This window comes from Dipodomys merriami, unplaced genomic scaffold (genome assembly GCF_024711535.1).
Source record: "Dipodomys merriami isolate MVZ:Mamm:240054 unplaced genomic scaffold, mDipMer1.0.p SCAF_5, whole genome shotgun sequence".
Taxonomy (NCBI): Eukaryota; Metazoa; Chordata; class Mammalia; order Rodentia; family Heteromyidae; genus Dipodomys; species Dipodomys merriami.
The window spans coordinates 43,861,606-43,881,914 of NW_027206068.1; the positions used below are offsets into that span (position 1 = coordinate 43,861,606).

At 39.1% G+C, this 20,309-nt stretch overlaps 1 protein-coding gene across 3 annotated transcripts in view; it reads right to left on the reverse strand.

The window, feature by feature from the left end:
• Slc25a13 (solute carrier family 25 member 13) overlaps positions 1 to 20,309 on the reverse strand; it is a 159,697-nt gene that overhangs the window by 127,628 nt on the left and 11,760 nt on the right. The window contains exons 2-3 of one of the 3 annotated variants that reach the window (XM_069996543.1): positions 9,280 to 9,333; positions 1,343 to 1,485 (exon numbers count right to left, since the gene is read on the reverse strand). In XM_069996543.1, the coding sequence (XP_069852644.1) occupies positions 1,343 to 1,485; positions 9,280 to 9,333 (197 nt within the window). Of the gene's footprint in view, positions 1 to 1,342; positions 1,486 to 6,887; positions 6,939 to 8,553; positions 8,655 to 9,279; positions 9,334 to 20,309 lie in introns of those variants that run through there. The other 2 variants (XM_069996544.1, XM_069996545.1) reach the window with 2 other exon arrangements.

Sequence of the window (20,309 nt, forward strand, 5' to 3'; positions counted from 1 at the left end):
CCTCTGAAGGATTTCTCTCAGCTTCTGCTGGCATTCTTTGGCTTGTGGACACTTCATTGCAATCTGTCTCTGGACAAAGTGCTTCATCCTACCCTAGATCTGTGTCAAAGCTCTGCCTTCCTCGATCTTACAAAATCATTTGTAATGGAAAATACATGGCTATTTTCCATCTCAAAATTCATACTCTTGTCGGGTGCCGATGGCTCATACCTGTAATCCTAGCTACTAAGGAGACTGAGATATGAAGATCATGGTTCAAAGCCAGCCTGGGCAGGAAAGGCCATGAGACTCTTATCTCCAAAAAAACCACTCAGAAACCAGAAGTGGTGCTGTGGCTCAAGTGGCAGAGTGCTAGCCTTGAGCTGAAGAGCTCAGGGACAGCATCCAGGCCCAGAGTTCAAGCCCCACAACTGACCAAAAAAAAAAAAACAAACAACTCATAGCCTCATTCTTACAAATAAGGCAAGATACACAAATTTCAGGAATTACAGAAAAACAGGAGGAAAAACTCCAAAGCATTTTGCAGTGGTTAATTTTAATGTAAAAAAGTAAAAATGGTAAAATGACCATTGACCACTGAAAGGAAAGGTTATAGGTTTTATTTCCAAAATAATGTCTCTGATAAATTACACAGGTCTCCAGGCATTCACACAAGTGAGGCGAAAGGAGGATATTCTTAGGAAAGTATCACAAAGGCACAAGAGCTACATGCACTTGGTCATCATATAAAATCGTATTTATCAGGCTGGGAAGATGGCTCAGTGGTAGAGTGCTTGCCTAGCATGCACGAGGCCCTGGGTTCAATTCCTTAGCACAACATAAGCAGAAAAGGCTGGAAATGACGCCATGGCTCAAGTGGTAAAGCACTAGCCTTAAGCTGAAGAGCTCAGGGACAGAGCCCAAGCCCAGAGTTCAGGCCCCACAACCCATTAAATATATATATATATATCAAAATGAACTCCAGGCAATAGAAACAAGAGGGTTTTGTTGCTGCTGTTGTTGCTGTTTTTGTTTTCTTTTTCTTTTGTCTTGTTTGTTCGTTTATCTGTATTTGGGAGAGTAAGGGCGGGGAGGGGGGGTAGAGAGGGGAGGTACAGAAATGATGGGACAAAGGGTGAACAAATACAGCAGTGATACTCACCAAACACTATATAACTATAACCCCTCTGTACATCACCTTTACAATAACAATAAATTTAAAAATAAATAAAATGTCTCATTAGCAATAGGTATAGAAAAATACTATGAGGAGATGGGAAGGTATATATTTAATAAAATCATTAAGCAGAAGAAAGTTGTTTTGAATTTTAAAAATTAAATAGGAAATAAAAAATAAACATACCCATCCTTGGTCTGATCCACCACACCACTTAAAAGTTCCACAGTCTTTGGATTAGGCTGGCTTTCTCCAAAAATATTCAAATATCGTGTGACGAAGTCATTGGGAGACATAAAAAATTCACCATTTCTTTCAATGCTTGCATACTGTTAAAAAAACAGTGGTAGATATAGTTATATATATATATATATATATATATTATCATGAGATCAATATGTAAAATAGCTAAAAATACGCAAAGGATAAAACATTAGCTATGACAATGCATTCTTCATGATAGCAGCTAGCTCCCTTCACTTCAAGAAAAACAAAAACACAGAGAGCTTGTCAAGCCTTATACTAATCAATGGCTCTCAACTGTAGGCAATATCCCACAGGGGACACTCGCAAATGTCTGATAACCATTTTCACTGCTATTAACTCAATGGTAAAGGATGCTCCTGGCATACACTGGATACTTCTTAAAACAGAGGTATCTAGCCCAAATATGAACATGCTTAAGCAAAAATCTAGCTTATAAAAATTTAGAAAAACGATTTCTTGTTTCTTAGTAAAGACAGTTTTTCCTTTCTTCTCCCCGCACCCCCAGTCCCTGCCACTCCTCCTGCCCCTTCTGTCTTTTTCTCTGAGACTGAAAAATTCAAGTTTTCTAGTCCACTGATTTTTTCATCTGTAAAATGTATAAAAAAGTATTGCTAGTTCCATTAGGTTGATGCTTGAAATAAATGAGATAACTATGTGATCTCCTTAGCAATGCCCTACACATAGTAAGTACTATATAAATTTTCTATAATACCAGAGACAAGAGTGCAATGAATGAACAGTTTCACAGTACCAGCTAGGGATCCTGGCCACACTATCTAATGGAGGTTGATGGCTATCAACTAACACTTATTAGCATAATGAAAGATGGCCCAGTAATCCCACAATCCTCAGTTACCAATTAACATGGTTTAGGGGGATATGTAGAAGAAAGAACATATTTTGATTTTCTAAATGAGGCAAAACATGCAAGTAAAACTATGTCAATGCTAATTACAGCAATCCCATTATTTAGTTATGTGTACATTTCCTTATGGTAATGATTAATATATATTAAATCACAATTTCTCCTACCAGCAGACATTTAGATTACATCCAGTTTCAGATTCTATTAGCCTAACCTAAGATAGCCATTTTTATATATAACATTTGTCCAAATTCCTGGCAATTTTCAAAAGCTAGAGTCCTGAAAAAGAAATTGTTGAGTCAAAGGAGAGGAACTTTAAGGCGCTTGGTACTTATTATCACACTACTCTCCAAAAAAGATTGTACCAATTTACACTCCCACCAACAGTGTAAGAACATGACCCTTCCCCTCCTTTGTCTATCATATTTGTTCAAATATTTTTCCGGGTTGATATTTTTATATAAATGAATCTATAGAATTTTTCCCTTGCAATTTCTTCTACTACACTTCTATGCTTAAGAAAAACATTCTGCATTTTAAGACTACTTGGTCACACATAGGTTCTCTTAGGTTGTATAAAGTAGGTCTATAAGTACAATCAGTACTTTTTATGTATGTGTGGTTAGAGGTAAGGATTCTCCAACTTCAGTCTTTTCCATTATTGGTTTTGCCACGATCCCAAACTAAATCATTCTTCCCTACTCTTTAGGATGCATGTTTTCTCATACAGAAAGCTTAACTGCAGGCTTATTACACATGGTCTGACCAAATGTGGTCAAACAACTTAATAAATAAGCTCATAATAAATGGCTCGATCCTCCAGGCATTGGTGGCTCACACCTGTAATCCTAGCTACTCAGGACGCTGAGATCTTAGGATCCTGGTTCAAAGGCAGCCCAGGCATGAAAGTCTATGAGACTCTCCAATTAACCACTAGAAAACCAAAGTTGACCTGTGGCTCAAAGTGGTAGAATGCTAGCCTTGAGCAAAAGAGCTCAAGGACAGTACCCATACCCTGAGTTCAAGCCCCATGACTGACAAATAAAGTAAGTAAGTAAAAAATAAACAATGGGGCTGGGAAGGTGGTAGAATGCTAGCCTTGAGCAAAAGAGCTCAAGGACAGTACCCATACCCTGAGTTCAAGCCCCATGACTGACAAATAAAGTAAGTAAAAAATAAACAATGGGGCTGGGAAGGTGGCTCAGTGGTAGAGTGCTTGCCTTGCATGCATGAGGCCCTGGGTTCGATTCCTCAGCACTACATAAGCAAAAAGAAAAAAGCCTGAAGTGGCGCTGTGGCTCAAGTGGTAGAGCACTAACCCTGAGCTGAAGAGCTGAGGGACAGCTCCCAAGCCCAAGTCCACGAGTGGAACCCCCCCCCCAAAAAAAAGAAAGAAGAAAAAAGAAACAAATAAATGGCTAATTCCTTAAATCCTAGCAACTAGAGGCTGCGATCCAATGGATAATAGTTCCAAGCTTGGGAAGGAAAGTCTATCAGACTCCATCTCCAAGTAACCAGCAAAAAGCTGAGGTGAAGGTGTTGCTCAAGTGGTAGAGAATCAATACAGTAAGAAAGCAGAGTGTGAAGTACTAAGTTACTAAGTTCAAATATCTGTATTGCCCCAAATAATAATAATGATAGTAACAGAAAAAAAATTCAAGCGGGGCACCGGTGGCTCACGCCTGTAATCCTAACTACTCAGGAGGCTGAGATCTGAGGATCATGGCTCAAAGCCAGCCTGGGCAGGAAAGTCCGTGAAATTCTTATCTCCAATAAACCACTAGAAAACTGGAAGTGCGCTGTAGCTCCAGTGGTAGAGTGCTCGCCTTGAGCTGCGCTCAAGCCCAGAGTTCAAGCCCCACAACCAAAAAACAAAAAACAAAAAAAACAAAAAAAATTCAAAACCAAACATTTAAATTCCAGCACATGCTTTATGCAGCTCAGTTAGTAAGGAGAAATTCTCAGTGAGTCTTTCATTTTACTATCAATTGTGTTTAAATCACTGTATGGTTTCCCTTCACTTGCTTTCATGAAAATTTGCCTCCAAAAAAAGCAAATGGCACTCCCAAATAGGGTAAAAGTGAATGTGCTTAACTGAAGTGATAAAGTAAAAGTAATAAAGTAAAAGTAAAAGTGATAAAGTAAAAGTTTTGATTTGTTGAATGTCAGCATGAAGCTGGTAGAAGTTTGGCAGTGTTAATGGAAAAATGAATAAAGCTTCTGTAGTACAGTACTGAATTCTATTCATCCTGAGCATTGCTCTTCCTTGATAATGGTCTCCTAGGAGCTTTCAGACAGTCACAAGCAAAACCCTTGACAAGCAGGCTCCATCCTCAATACTGATTCTGATGACTTGGCAATAGTTTACCAGAGACAATGAATATTCCGAGGCTGTCTAAGTATCTATGGGAGAATGCTGGGGTGACTAACAGTTCTTTTCCACGCTGGGAAATGTCTTAGGACTAAAAAGATAATCCAGTAGAGATAGATTAAAGGACTACGAAAATCCTCTGCATGGTGGGAGAGGAGAAAAAGAACATGGAATATGGATGGGGGGAGAAGGACTGAGATAGGTTTGGAAGATAAAAGGCCTCTTAGGGCTAAAGGATTGTGGTTCATTCTTTAAATATGTATTTAAACACAACTGTCTGCCAGACTGTTGTTGCCCACAATGGCAACTGCCTCACATTTGTTTCTCATAAACACTGCTGTAACCATACAAGTGGATCCTTTATGCATTCTGACTTAGATTTTATTCTTGCTGTGTACCTGCAAATCTGGTCTCTTAAATTTGAGCTCTTTGAGGCACTATATCATTGCTTATATTTCTACTTATGTTTCTAACTCATAGTAGTCTCATAGTTTTTTTAAACTATAAAGACTACATATCTGGGGCTGGGAAGTTGGCTCAGTGGTAGAGCGCTTGCCTTGCATGCCTGAGGCCCTGGGTTCGATTCCTCAGTACCACATAAGCAAAAAGAAAAAAGCCGGAAGTGGCGCTGTGGCTCAAGTGGTAGAGCACTAGCCTTGAGCTGAAGAGCTGAGGGACAGCACTCAGAGTTCAGGCCCCACGACCAGACCCAAAAAAAAAAAAGAAATATATATATATATATATATATATATATATATATATATATATATATATATATATATATATATATATATATATGTGTGTATATATAAAAGACTACATATCTGTTAAAATTAACATGAAGTAGCACTGAAATCATTATGTAAACAAAATGCACCTGTCAACACTGATACCAGAAATGGAACTGACAACCTACGCTTGGACTTCCACATCCAGATAAAACTTTACCTACCAATGTTCAAGAGGAAGTGTACTCATTACCTCACTCAGGTAACTGTAACCCTCTGTATAGTATCTTTACAATAAAAAAAAATTTTTAAAAAACAACAAAAAAACTTTACCTACAATTTCTCACCAAAACAGCCTACACTGGGGCTGGGAAGGTGGTTCAGTGGTAGAATGCTTGCCTTGCATGCATGAGGCCCTGGGTTTGATTCCTCAGCACCACATAAGCAGAAAAAGCTGGAAGTGGGGCTGAGGCTCAAGTGGTAGAGTGCTAGCCTTGAGTTGAAGAGCTCAGGACAGTGCCCAGGCCCAGAGTTCAAGCCCCATGACCAAAAAAAAAAAAAAAAAGAATGCATAGTCTCACATTTTCCTGTAAACTAATGCTATATAATAATGTTTATCAAATGGATCATGGCTTTTTAATTTCTTATACCAACACACGGTGAGACATTTAAGAGTAGGAGACCTATTCATCTTTATATACTTTATATATTCATGCTTAATACCATGCCTAACATTTTCTAAGCATCTTCAAAAAAAGGTCAAACTGAGTTCAACAATTCTCAAACAAAAAAATGTACATGCATTCTTTCTAGTCCTCCAGGACCCCTCTTTCCGCACCTACTCAGTTCCATGGCTCTGTCTGACTGCCAGAGCTGACAACCCTTACCTGTCCTTGTACATCTAGTGTAAAGGGCAAAAAACTCTTTTCCCTCCACAAACTACAGGATCTTCCCTAGCCAGCTGAAGAAAAAGACAATTGGGAATTTCACATAGAATTTTTATTAGGACAAAAATCAAGCTGGGAAAAATTCACACACTGGGAAAAATACACACACAGGAAAGCAGCAAAGCAGAGACATTTACAGAATGCTGACTGCTGATCCATCCTTCACTAAAACAACCAGGCTAGCAGCCTCCATGGCGCCTCATTCCCCTTTTTCCCCTTCACCACAACACTTACTGCAGTAGACAGTAAACAAGAAATCCTCATGCTGAGCCAAGGTGGATTTGCGTTGGGCCCACACTATCCAAGCCTAGTGAGGTCATGAGAACGCTTGCCAAATCCACAATCCCTTCTACAAGCTGTGGAAGCTGTTTTCTTCAGGTAGCCCCCAGCCCCACCCATCTCCTCAGATCCAAGTCTCTCTCAAGATTCCACACAGCCTTGGGCCCATGTACACAGAAAACCCATAGTTGGCCTGTCCAAAGCTTTACATGGGAATCACATCTTCCATGTGTCTATGTTGGCTAATTAGGCTTGGTCCCCAATATAGACTTGCCTGGCACTGGGAATGGATTTAGCAGCTGGCAAAGATGTATCATTCCAAACTAAGTCTTAACAAAGCCTAGCTGATGTCACAGGCTTCTGAAGCTGGATACAGCCTCTACCAGAGCCTCCAAACTGTGAACAAACCAATGAGCATCAAAGCCACACCATCTACTAAGATCCTGCTCCTAAGTTGTTACTTTTTCTGTCAGAAGGATGTTTCACAATCTTATTTAGAAAACTCAAGGAATGATTATGACTTGAACTTCAATGACCCAAAAGCAAGAGTTTTTATCCATTTATCTAACCTCCTTGGCAACCACTGCAAATGTCTTTCAGAATTCCATCATTAGCATCTCACCATATCAACAGACCTTAAATACACCTAACACTAAAATTTTCTATGGGTCCTTCAAACACTTCATCCCAACCATGGTTGGCTGCATATGCACAGCCACAGACAGTTAGAAAAGAAATAAATGCCTTTGTTTTCTGGAATTTTGTCATCAAGAATGCTTTTCCATCTAAGATCCTTACTTTTTTTTGGGGGGTGGAAGAGGGGGGGAATTGCCAAAATTGGGGTTTGAACCCAGGTGTCCCTTAGCTTTTTTGCTCAAAGCAGGTACAATATCACTTGAGCCACAGCTCCACTTCCAGCTTTTTGCTGGTTAATTGGAGATAGTCTCATGAACTTTCCTACCTGAGATGGCTTTAAACCACGATCCTCAGATCTCAGCCTCCTGAGTAGCTAGGATTATAGCTATGAGCCTATAATTCTTTATTGGCATTTCTAGGCAGAAAACAACTTTATAAACGAATTCTTTTTTTATATAAAACCCAAACCACCTTATAAATCTGTCTTTTTCTTCCTCCTCTGAAAACTCTTTCTATATTTAATCATTTTCTTTCTAGTATTGGAATTAATTAATTTCAAGTATTTGCTAAATACTTGATACTGAACACTTTCTTGGAAGTTATCTCATTGAATTGTTGCTAGTTTTCTAACTTTATTATGAACATATTCAAACCATATCTAATGGTTTATTTTCCAATTTCTAAAAGTATCTGGGTTATTTAAAGGAAAGTGCAGGTATCATTATCTCATCTGTAATTGTTTACCTGTAAAATACAGACTATGTATTTCTCAAAGTCAGAAAGTCATTATCCACAAAAAATATACTATTAATCCAGCCTAAAATCAATTAATTTCAATTCCTTAATATCCAATATCCTATCAATGTTCAAATCCCCTAAAGAGTGTCAACTTTTTTGACAATGATGAGAGTTGAATTCAGAGGCTCCTATACTCTATGCAAATAGTCTATCATAAATGAAGGTCTCAATTTTCATTGAATATACTTTCCCCCCACTTTGGCAGTACTAAAGTTTGAATTCAGGGTTTCTTCATACTTGCTTGGATGGTGCTTCACTACTTGACCCACACCTCCCGTTCAAATTTTTATTATTTGGAAATGGAGTCTCACCAGTTTTTCTGCCTGGCTAGCTTTGATCAGTAATCTTCTGGATCTGCCTCCTGAGTAGCTAGGTTCACAGGTGTGAACCTCCAGTGATTGATTAATACATCTAAACTTAGAGAAGGAAAATGGAAACCTGAAGAATTAACAACTTTCTACGTCCCAGTCAGCACACATCCAGTTTCTCATGTGATATTTTGATACCTTTTTCCATTTGGCACAGCTGCCTTTTCAGAATGTTTAGAAAAGATACACATATTCTGTTGTCATTATCTTCAGAAAAGTGGTCTTTCCTTTTTTAAGTACATTAATTTCAGTAAAATAACAAAGGTACTTCAGAGTTTGATTCCCTAGGTGGACTTCTATTATACTAATCATTCACTGTCCACTACAATACAGTAGAAGGAGCAGGAGATACCAAGGAAAGAAGCTGATGTCATACCTGCTGTGCTCTGATATGACATTCACAGTGAGCCTTCCTCACAGGTATCACTGTAATAAGATGACAAAGGCTCTCATGGTAACAACAGTGACATCAGAGACAAACAGGGGAATCCCACTTGGATGAACAAAGGATGCTTACAAACAGCTTTAAACTTAGTAGAAGAAAACATTATCATCATCTTATATAAATCCACCATGAAGAGGTAAATGAGTTGCAAAATTAAATCCCCCAGCAACTCCCATTCAGTATGTAGCCTCATGTGAAATGAAAGACATTAAAATATAAACCATGCTGCCATCACAGACGACCACCTACATATTTTCTGTACATTTTTTTAAAAAATTAGAATAGTAAAGGATTCCTTTAAGTTATACACAAAAGGAACTTCTGAGGACTTTTTAAAAATATAACAACAGAATAATAGTTATCTGAAAGTACCTTTTAATGTTTTAGAACACAAACAAAATAGATTCCTTTATACTAACCTTCAAAAATATTGTTCTAAGTTCAGATGGATCTGCTCTCTTGGTTAAAGCCACCTAGAAATAAATATAAAAAATGTTTATATTAGCACACAGCTGAAATAAAACTAGCATACTAAAGAAAAATAAACTTCAGGTTAGAAATTAAATCTCAATTTTGTTCTTAAAGCACCATATTTCCCTAGTGCATAAACAATTCCCCAGATTTTGACTGTGACTCCATCTATAGCCTCTAAAATGATAATATCCTGTGTAAGAAAATAGTAAGTAGTTAAAGTTCTCAATATCTAGTAATACTGAGAAAGTAAACTTGATTGGTAAACACTTAGCATTTTTCACTACACTGCAGTAGAACCTATGCCATTTCACAAGGGAATATTAAAATTAAAGGCCAACCAGTTTGCTACGTATACAAGGGAATATATTTCTTTAAAAAGTATAAGTGAGTTAAGCAGATCATATTAAGGAACCAAAGGGAATTACTTCCCACAGTTCTACCATGAACAGGCATGTATATCTAGCTATCAAGTAAGGTATGCCCAGGATCATCTGCTCTCTCCCAACTTTTTATTTAATAAACCAGAAGTCTCCAAGGGCATGGCTAGTATTCTTTACATGCTAAAACTGCAAGGAGCTTTGGTTACCTTCCATGAGTTAAAATTTGACAGATTAGCTCAGAATAGGTGTTGTACTTAATTCTCCAGGACACAAAGTCCAAAAACATCAGTGGGAAAAAAGCAAGACAAACTTGAACATGACTGCCCCTAGTCAACACAAAAGAGCTCTTATGTGAAATCAAACAGTGGGTTTATTCAGCGTTCCATCACCCAATCCTGCTGGCAAAAACTGTCATGAGACTGAATTCTCACCACATACAACGTTGCCCCATGATACAGCCAAGGAGGGGTTCCTGGAACTACCCCAACACTGGAACCATGGTGTTATCCATGGGGAGATTTATGCAAATTGTTCTAAATCTCTTCTATGAGCCTGCAAAGGCTCTTCTGAGATCTTTGGACAATGGGTTCTCTGTCTCTCATATGGAACTGCTAGAGTTCACTGACCTGCCACTGTCAGGAATAATTTTATTAACTAATCACTGGAATGGGAGATGTAATCTTCCTGAAACAAGTTGGTTGGTCACCTTGATTCCCAAAGACTGGCAGGTAACTCTTTTCACATCAGCTGACTACCTGTAACCAAAAACACTATTTTTTCTCATAGACATCTGTAATCTTTTCTCAAAATCCTGCTGGTTAATGTCCTTGCTGTTCAGTAAAGGAGGGAAAAATAAAACTGCTAACCAATTTAACCAAGATTAATGAAATTTCTGACCTCAAAGCTTCAGAAAGGGATTCCCTGGCTTCTAGGTCTCCAAGAAAGGTGGGGGGTGAACACTCCTGGAAGGAAGTGAGACAAGTGCCACTTCTCTTCTCCCTCCCATTTCCCCTCTCTTTTCTTTTCGTGCCATTACTCAGGCCTGAAATCAGGGTTTGGGCATTCTTCCTACTTTTTCACTCAAGGATGGTACCCTACCACTTTCAGCTTTTTGGTGTTTAATTAGAAGTAATTATCCGAAGGACTTTCCTTCCCTGGGCTGTCTTTGAACATATGATCCTGAGATATCAGCCTTCTGAATAACTACACCCAATAACTCTCCCCTTTCAAAGTAGAAAAGTCCTTCCTCCACAGTAAGAGCCCCATTCTGTATACTGGTCCATAAGTAACATTTTTCTGCTAGTACTGAAGCCTGAATTCAGAACCTCTTATGCTCCTTTAGTTTTACTCAAGTCTGGAACTCTAACACTTGAGCCACGCCTCCACTTTCAGCATTTTGCTAGTTAACTGGAGGTAAGAGTTTCTCTTGTCTATCTAGCCTGGCTTCAAACCTCAATCCTCAGATCTCAGTCTCCTGAATAGCTAAGATTACAGTATGAGCCACTGCACCTAGTTCCATTAGTAATGTTTCTTTTAAAAATACAAGGTATTTTAAGTTGATTTTTCTTTTAAAATAAAAAGAAATGGTCCACAAAAGGAACTCTTTGCTCTATCATCCTTTAACAGTTTTCTGCGCCAGGCACTTTGCAAAACCTTCCCCAGGCAAGTACTAGTCCAGAGTGAACACATGCCCTGAATTCCACAGCACAACTCAAAATGTACATTCAGTGCTCCACATCAACTGTGAGGGAAAAATCTGTATTCACTTTAAAACTCACCCAGGGTCTAGGCACTGGAGGAAAGCTCAAGTAAAAAAAACAATGCAACCAGTGGCCTATAGAAATCAAGATTCCCAGTTTAGAGTACCAATCCAGTATTGTAATTAAAAGGTTACTTTATCTAAGCTCAAACATGTAATCCTAACTACCTTTGGATGGGGGCCTAACAATTCAGCATCTGAGACCCACACTCTTCCCCCCATCTTCCTGTACCGCAGATATTGGACAGTGAAACTATACTTCCAGACTCCCTTGCAGCTACATGACCAGGTGATATCAATTAGATGAAGTGGGGTGAGACTTGAAAGCCAAGATTCAGAAGCTGAAACCACTTTCTGCTGCTTTTGCCAGCAGGTACCACAGATGAAGTGTCTGGTTTTCCTGAGGCACCTTCCCACCCTCATGTATCAGTGGTAGTATGGCCCTCAAGCATCCCCATTAGGCATCCCCCAGTGGTCTACTGACTGCACAGGGAACAGGCCACTGCTCCCATGGTGGTCTACTCTGCTGTGAGGATCTGAAAATTATCCTTGAGAACTCAACCTCAAATCTGTTACTTCACCTTCCCAACACATTCTATAAGCCATTTAATACCCTGTAATAAATCTCTCTCAGCTTAAACTAGCTAGAGTGGATTCTGTTCTTTGCAAGTGAACCTTGACTGATACAATCAGTAATTGCAAAGGAAAGTTTGGAATTCCCTAAAACCACACAGTTCCCATTACCTAAGGGAAAAAAGAAAGAGGTGTCTCATCAAATTTAAGAAAATCATTTTTTATTGAAACCAGTGAGCCACTCATCCCTTATGCTGGTTTCCCTAAGCCCTAATAAATCAATAACAGTAATTATGCAAAAAGTTACTAACATACAAATGAGTATACAGACATGACACCATTTTAAGCATTCTTCAAGCCACAACATTTCTGGGTAATCAACCCTCAAAAGTTCATCTCACTCAACAGCTTACTTACAAAGCATCAGATGCCACAAATGTTAAACCACTGGGTAATTACACAAGCAGGTCATCTCAGGGGTACTGGAGATGTTTATCAGAACAATTTAATAGGTTGTGAGGTATACTGGCTTTAACTCTAGTCTGTTGTAGACAAACATTAAACAACTGTAAAACCCACCATGATTAAAAGTCTGATATTAAGCAGTAGAGTATGACAGTTTCAGAAATGAATGGTGGTGTTTTAGCTGCTTTAAACACACTAGTTTTAGGTTCTGTAGTATTGTCATTAAAATAAAGCTAAAAGTCCAGTAAGTATTCCCAAGAGTAAAAACTCACAACACGTTTTGAATCTGTTCTATAGTAGATGTATTTCTGTTTAAAGTCTCAACTCCTCACAGTGACCCTCAGAGTACTTGCTCCTGCTGGCATGAGCACAGAGAAGCACAAAGAGGACTTAGAGCCATGCAATGCATGGTGGCCCTGGGCAAGTCAGTTAACATCTTAGAAGTGTATATTTTTCAAGTGTAAATAGGCATATAGTAATAAAATCTACCTTATCTATTTCAGATTATCCAACAAGCAATTCGAATTTTTTAAAGGACCAATAAGTCTTAAACTGATATATTGGTAATAATATCAGATGTACTTTTTTATTTAAAAAATAGTAAGATGGAAATAATACATGACATTACCAATCACATATATGTTTGGGATGTGAAGAGGTCCATCGTAAACTGAACTTCGAATAAGAAAACAGGATAAGAGAAAAACATTAAGCCAGGTGCAGGTGGCTCATACCTGTAATCCTGGCTACTAAGGAGGCTGAGATCTGATGATCACGGTTCAAAGCCAGCCCTGGCACAAAAGTCCATGAGACTCTCATCTCCAATAAACCACTCAGAAAACTAGAAGTGGCGCTGTGGCTCAAGTGGTAAAGTGCTAGCCTTGAGCTGAAGAGCTGAGGGACAGCACCCAGGCCCAGAGTTCAAGCCCCACGACCAACGGAAAAAAAAAAGGAAAGAATATTATTAAAATGCTATGGAATAACCAGGCACTGGTGGCTCAAGCCTGAATCCTAGCTACTAGAAGACTGAGATCTGAGGATTGCGGTTCAAAGCCAGCCTGAGCAGGAGATCTTATCTCCAATTAACCAACAGAAAACCAGAAGTGGCACTGTGGCTCAAGTGCTAAGTAGAGCATCCTTGAGCTGAAGGGCTCAAGGACAAAACTCGGGCCCAGAGTTCAAGTCCCACAACCAACAACAACAAAAAAAAAAGTAAAGAAAAGAAAATGAACATCATTTCATCAGGAAAATTAAATAATTAGCTAAACCCAAGGTTCTACCAGTGTTGCCCAAAACTACCACAGAATGACTTGGTAAAAAGTTCACCTTGATTCCTGTAACATGGTTGTTTATCAGGCAAATTGAAATGAAAACCTCACATAATCCTGTTTTGTCAGGTTGCTCTTTTCCTAATCAAAATCTCATCTGTAGGCATCTGGTTAGCCGAGCCAAAGTCATTAGTTTGTCTTCTAACATGCAAGATAAGCTGGGGATTGAGTTTGGGGTAAGGAGCGTGGGGTAGGATGGGGAGAATAAAAATGTTAATAAAATAAAACCCAGGTCAGAGGATGGTAGGTTGCTGAAACCATCAAAATGACCCTACACATATACCTGTGTAACCTCCATCTATTTATTTATTTATTTATTTTTAATTTTTGCCAGTCCTGGGGCTTGAGCCTGGGCACTGACCCTGAGTCATTCTGTTCTCAAGGCTAGTGCTCTGCCACTTGAGCCACAGCACCATTTCTGTCTTTTTCTGTATGTGGTACTGAGGAATCAAACCCAGGGCTTCATACATGCTAGGTAAGCACTCTACCACTAAGCCACATTCTAAGCCACATCCATTTCTTTCTATACAACCCTTAAAGCGGGTAAGATCCTTTTCCTTGACTATTGAGACAACTGAAGATCAAACACACGTTGATCTATTAACCATACCTTTTCTACAAGGTCACAGCCCCAGGTCAGATTCTTAGACCAGATTTCATGGTAGGGTACAACGATCACTCTTTGTTGCAATATCCAGTGCAGTGGACATTGAGCAGCACCCTTGCTCTCTACCCACTAGACACCAGTAGCCAGCTACCCCACATCAAACTATGATAATCAAAAAGTCCCCAGACAGGGGCTAGGAAGATGGCTCAGTGGTAGAGTGCTTACCTTGCATCCCTGAGGCCCTGGGTTCAATTCCTCAGCACCACATAAGCAAAATGAATAAAAGCCAGAAGTGGCGCTGTGGCTCAAGTGGTAGAGCTCTAGCCTTGAGCTGAAGAGCTGAGGGACAGAGCCCAGGCCCAGAGTTCAGGCCCCACGATCGGACCCAAAAAAAAAAAAGTCCCCAGACACTGCTAAATATCCCCTTAGGGGAAAATATTTGTCCCATTCCCAGGTAACAACTGTATTAGCTGGTGATGCTCCATGCATGCAGCAGCATCAGCTACAGGAAGGCTGCAGTGTACCAGTCTCACTGCCAGCCACTGAGGAGACGATGCCAAATAAGCTACTTCCCCTGTCCCAAGGGGAAATAACAGTTACCAACAACTGGCTGGTACAAAGTATGTGATGATACGTGCTATCACAAAATACAGTGGAGAAGGACCCAAGATTATAATTCTGCTGGAGTTTAGGTGTCACAAAAGTACATTTTGCATCATTTATTATTGATCATTTATTATTGGTTAAAGCCAACCACCACCTAGCCTAGTATTAAAACGTTGTAAAATAAATAAATAAATAAAATAAAACGTTGTATTAGACATCGTTTAAATATCACTTAAACTCTTTAGGGGCATTAATATTTTCTGCTTTTCAGATGTGGAAGCTCAGACATTTCAGACTCTAAAAAGTTTCAGGTGATTCTAGGCTAATTATAATATGGAGAATTGATGGGTGCCAATGACCCACACCTGTAGCCTTGGCTACTCAGGAAACTGAGACCTGAAGATTGATGGTCCAAGTCAGCCCAAGCAGGAAAGTTGTGAGACTCTTTATCTCCAATTGCCAGCAGAAAACAAGAAGTAGAGCTGTGGCTCAAGTGGTAGAGTACTAGCCTTGAGTGAAAAATTTCAGAGACAGTGCCTAGACACTGAGTTCAAGCCCCAGTACCACTGCACACACACGCGTGTGCACGTGTGTGCAAACACACACACACACACACAAATCTACAAGATGTGCCTAGAATTTGGCAAGGATAGTGTAAAGCCCTTCTGATGAATTGTTCCATGAGCATTTTAAGTAATACCATTTAAAATTATTTTTGATTTAGCATTATGATTCATAAATGTCTATAGTTCAGTAGAAGGCAGAAATGCCTAATGAAGAATATTACTTTCTAGTAATACATACTGTACTTGGTCTCAATTTTTTTAAGCATCAAGGTTACAGTATAATTAGGAACCAGCTGCAATTATAATTACTGCTCCCAATATAATTTGTTACATATTAGCAAGTGTCAAATTACTACTGCTCCCCAAACGAATAAAAACTGTGCTGCTCTGAAATCTGGAATGCATGTTCCTAGTGGGGAACAAAGGAATATAAAAATTATATGACATATTTATAAAGTGCTGAAAGGCTCTACTTAGGAGATCACAAGTTGCTGGAGCCCAGATAATGCCATAAAAAGTTAAAATGGCTTCTGAGTAAGAATAGCTAGTTAATAAATACAGAGAAAGAGAAAGCCTGAAGTGAAAGAACAATAAAGTAAGTTGTTCCCACTAAATAATACCTTACCTGTTCAAAATTCTGCTAGGTTTCATCCTCATCTCACTGAAGTAAAAAGAAAACGAGGAGCCCTCTGTACAGCAGGAGCCCCATCCCAAAGGCTTCCATGTGCCTGAGCTCTCCTGAACCTCTCCCATGGCATAGGCACATTTGTCATGACACTGAGCAACATCTCTGACTCCACATCCACAGCTAACATAAATAAAATATATGAGAGTTGTGGTTGTGTTCTAAGCTTTGAAAAAATTAGCACAACGACCCTCCCAACAGCACCCAAAAATAGCTACAACTATGACCCTTTGCTAGATAAGAAAACTGAGGTAAAGATAGGTCCAACTTGCTCAAATACATAGCAAGTAGCTGAGACAATATATAAATACAAATTCATCTCAACCATTATGTTACACTGCCTTACAAGAGAAAAGAGAGCAAGCATGAGAGAACAAGAAAACTCAGATTAAGAGAAAGTGAAGTCCTGGTAGCTCACTCAGGAAAGAGAGATCAGGAGGATCACAGTTCAAATCCAACCCAGCTGAAAAGTTGGCAAGATTCCCTTCTCACTCTTATGAAGCCTGACACATGCAAGCTAGGAATGTGTGCAGACTGATAAAAGTGAGATTGGTAGGAGGATCATGGTTTGCAGACAGGCCCTGGCAAAAACACAAGACCCCACCTTAAAAAAAAAATAACTAAAGGAGAAAAAATGGTGGAGGTCTAGCTGAAATGGCAGAGTACAGGCTACCTGCAATCTCTAGACTCACACCCCAGTTCAAACCCCAGGAAAGGTAGCAAGAAAGAAGAAGGGGAGAAAGAAGAAGAGGCCAAGACATATCAATTAACTGTAACATGTTTTCAATACAATTTACAAATAGCTATTTTTTAAATCCATATAGAATAAGTATACAAAGATATTGAAAACGTATTGTAAATGTTTGAGTACGATAATGTCCGTGATTATGCTTTTAAGGACAATTTTCTAACTGTTCAAAAGACTAAAGACATAGCTTAGAGGCAGAGTTCCAGAGGTCCTAGATTCAATCTCCAGAAGAAAAAAAACCCATAAATTAAAAAAATCTTGTTTAGAGATATATACAAAAATAAAATACTTAAGGACACAACAGTATATCTGGCATTTGCTTTTGAAAAAAATAAAGGATGGGAAGCAAGAGAATGTAGTATAAATGAAACAATATTAGTCATAAACTGATATTTCTACTGTGCCTAGGTAGTAAAACCGATTCATTCTATGTCTTTTTTTTTTACATTATGGGAAATTTTCCATAGAGTTTATAAAATTCTATTTTCTCAAAAATGAAGTCAAATGCCTCTTCCTCTTGTAATTTTTTTCCTAGATTCTCCAATCAGATTCTCCTGTAAAGTATTATTTATACCTATTTTATGTGCTTTGTCAGAAATTTAAACTCTGACCCTATTGCTAACAGCAGCATAGCTTCTTATATTCTCACTTGTTACAAAAGGGAGAGGGAGAAATCAGGTGCTGTTGGCTCAAGCCTAAAAGTCTAGCAACTCAGGAAGCTGAGATCTGAGGATCGTGGCTTGAAGCCAGCCTGAGCAAAAAAAAGTCCCTGCAACTATCTCCAATAAACTACTCCGAAAAAGCCAGAAGTGGCACTGTGGCTCAAGTGGTAGAGCACTAGCCTTGAGCATAAAGAGGCTCAAGGACAGTGCCCAGGCCCTGAAGTCAAGCACTGGAAAAACGAAAGAGTGAGAGCGAGAGAGGGCAAGAGAGGGAGAGAAAGGGAGAGAAGGGGAGAGAGAGAATGCCAGCCAGAGAGAGTGGGGGGGGGGGAGGAGAGGGAGACACTAGCATATGTCTATAAAACCATCACTCAGGAGACTCAAGGCAGTCTGGTCTACATTTGAGACCCTATCTCAGAGAAAGAGAGAGAAATGTCCAATGAAATCACATGCCTAGGACAGAATCTAGCAGTATCATGCTTGGCAGTTATTAATTTCATGGTCAGAACAGCCCAGATGAATGAGTCTGCAGAAGATACCTGAGCATTGGGGTAGGATCTCTGTGCCTACTTAGCTAATCATATTTTTTCTTAAGACTCCATGCAGATTTAGTCTGCATGGCAGTGGATCATACAGGCTGAAGACTGGCACTAGTGAAAGCTAGTGAACACCCAGAATTGAACAACAAGCTTTAACTAAATGTCTACCTATTATGAGACAGCTACCTTTTATGTGTGGTGGTGGTGGTGGGGAGGGTACATGTGATAGAGACAGAGGGATACAAGAGAGAATTAGAAAAATATTTCTTATGTAATATTAAGTGGAAAAGCTTATTATAAATATAACTTACAACTCAGAAGCCATAAAAGAATAAAATGACTAACATCAAATTAATGTGAACCAGTTAAACATCAAACAACTGAAGGGAGAAATAACTACACAGATGGGCCAATGGGGCAAGGTTCGTGATTTTTAAAGTCCTCTTGGAACAAATCAATGTGTAAATAGAAAATCAGACAAAAGCCAATAGAAAATCAGGTAAAAGGTCATGACAAGACTATATCTAAGCAACTGGTAGACATAATAAATGGCTAATGGAAAATTCCATAAATTGAACCGGAAGATAATGAAAAGAAAGTGAAATCCTTCAACTAAGTTCAACATCAACTGGCAAGAAAATGAGTCTGTGAATGAAACTTCTGGCCATGGACACAGAAAGGTCAGATTAGAGATCAACCATCACAACTCATATTTCAAGCTACTTTATGACCAAGTATAGTTTGGGATTCGCTGAGGATTGGGCCCTGCAATGTAGCTGGGTTTTCCTAATCAAAAGTATTTCTCAAGGCAGCTTCACTGGAAGCAGCTTTTCCATAGTCACCGAAAAATAGAATTGTAGGTAAACAAGTGGAAAGTAGCCTACAAAGGTATACCCAACCACTGCCCAGATTTGCTTAGCAGCTGATCCTCCCTGAAACATTACTAATTACTCCCCCATTCACGTTGCTATGGGTGGCCTGCCAAATGAATGGACAATTCAACAAACAACTTGTCTGAACAGTACACAATAGGTAATCTGCAGGATATGTAAGTTTAGAGAAGGTTCCTGTCCACAGGAACTTAAAATCTACTAGGAAACAAAATAAACAGCAAAAAACATTCTACTTAGAACCACAACTTCAATATCTCACCCAACAGGATTTAAAATGGCTCAATATTTGTAAAGAACTAAACTGTGTTCCTTCAGATTCATACACTGAAATTCTTATGATCTTAACCAAAGAATGTAATTACTGTACGTGAAGAAAAGTCATTAAAGAGATTAAATTGAGGCTGGGAAGGTGGCTCAGTGGTAGAGCGCTTGTCTTGCATGCATTAGGCCCTGGGTTCGATTCCTCAGCACCACACAAGAAAAAAGAAAAAAGCCGGAAGTAGTGCTGTGGCTCAAGTGGTAGAGCGCTAGCCTTGAGCTGAAGAGCTGAGGGACAGCGCCCAGGCCCAGAGTTCAGGCCCCATGACCTGACCCCCCCCCCAAAAAAAAAGAGATTAAATTAAAATGAGTTTGTTATGACTAGTACTTCTACAAGAATTAGAAATTAGGATACTGACAGTCAGAACTTCCATATGAAGATACAGGAAGAAAACAGCTATCCAGCAACAAGCCAAGGAAAGGGTCTTCAGGAGAAGCTGACACTTTTTGACATCTTGACCCTCAAGGTTTCAGTTTCCAGAATTGTAAGGAAGAATAAACTGTTGCTGTGTAAGCCACCTAGTCTTTGTCACTTTGTTACAGAAGCAAGCCTTATCAAACTAATACAGTATCACTTGATATATAGTTGTTTCAAGTGGACCAATTCATTCATTCATTCACTCATCCCTTTTGTATCTAGGTTCAAATTATCTATTTACTCCTATCTTTTTTTGGGGGGGGGTCATCTTTGTTTTCAGACTTTTCCATTCACAGCATTGACATTTTTTAAATCAAGCCAGTGATCTTATTGAATATCTCACTTTCTGTATTACCTAATTGATTTCTCACAATTAAAATCCCTGGGAAATTTTGGCAAATGCTCTCCTAAGATCATTTCCTGTGGCC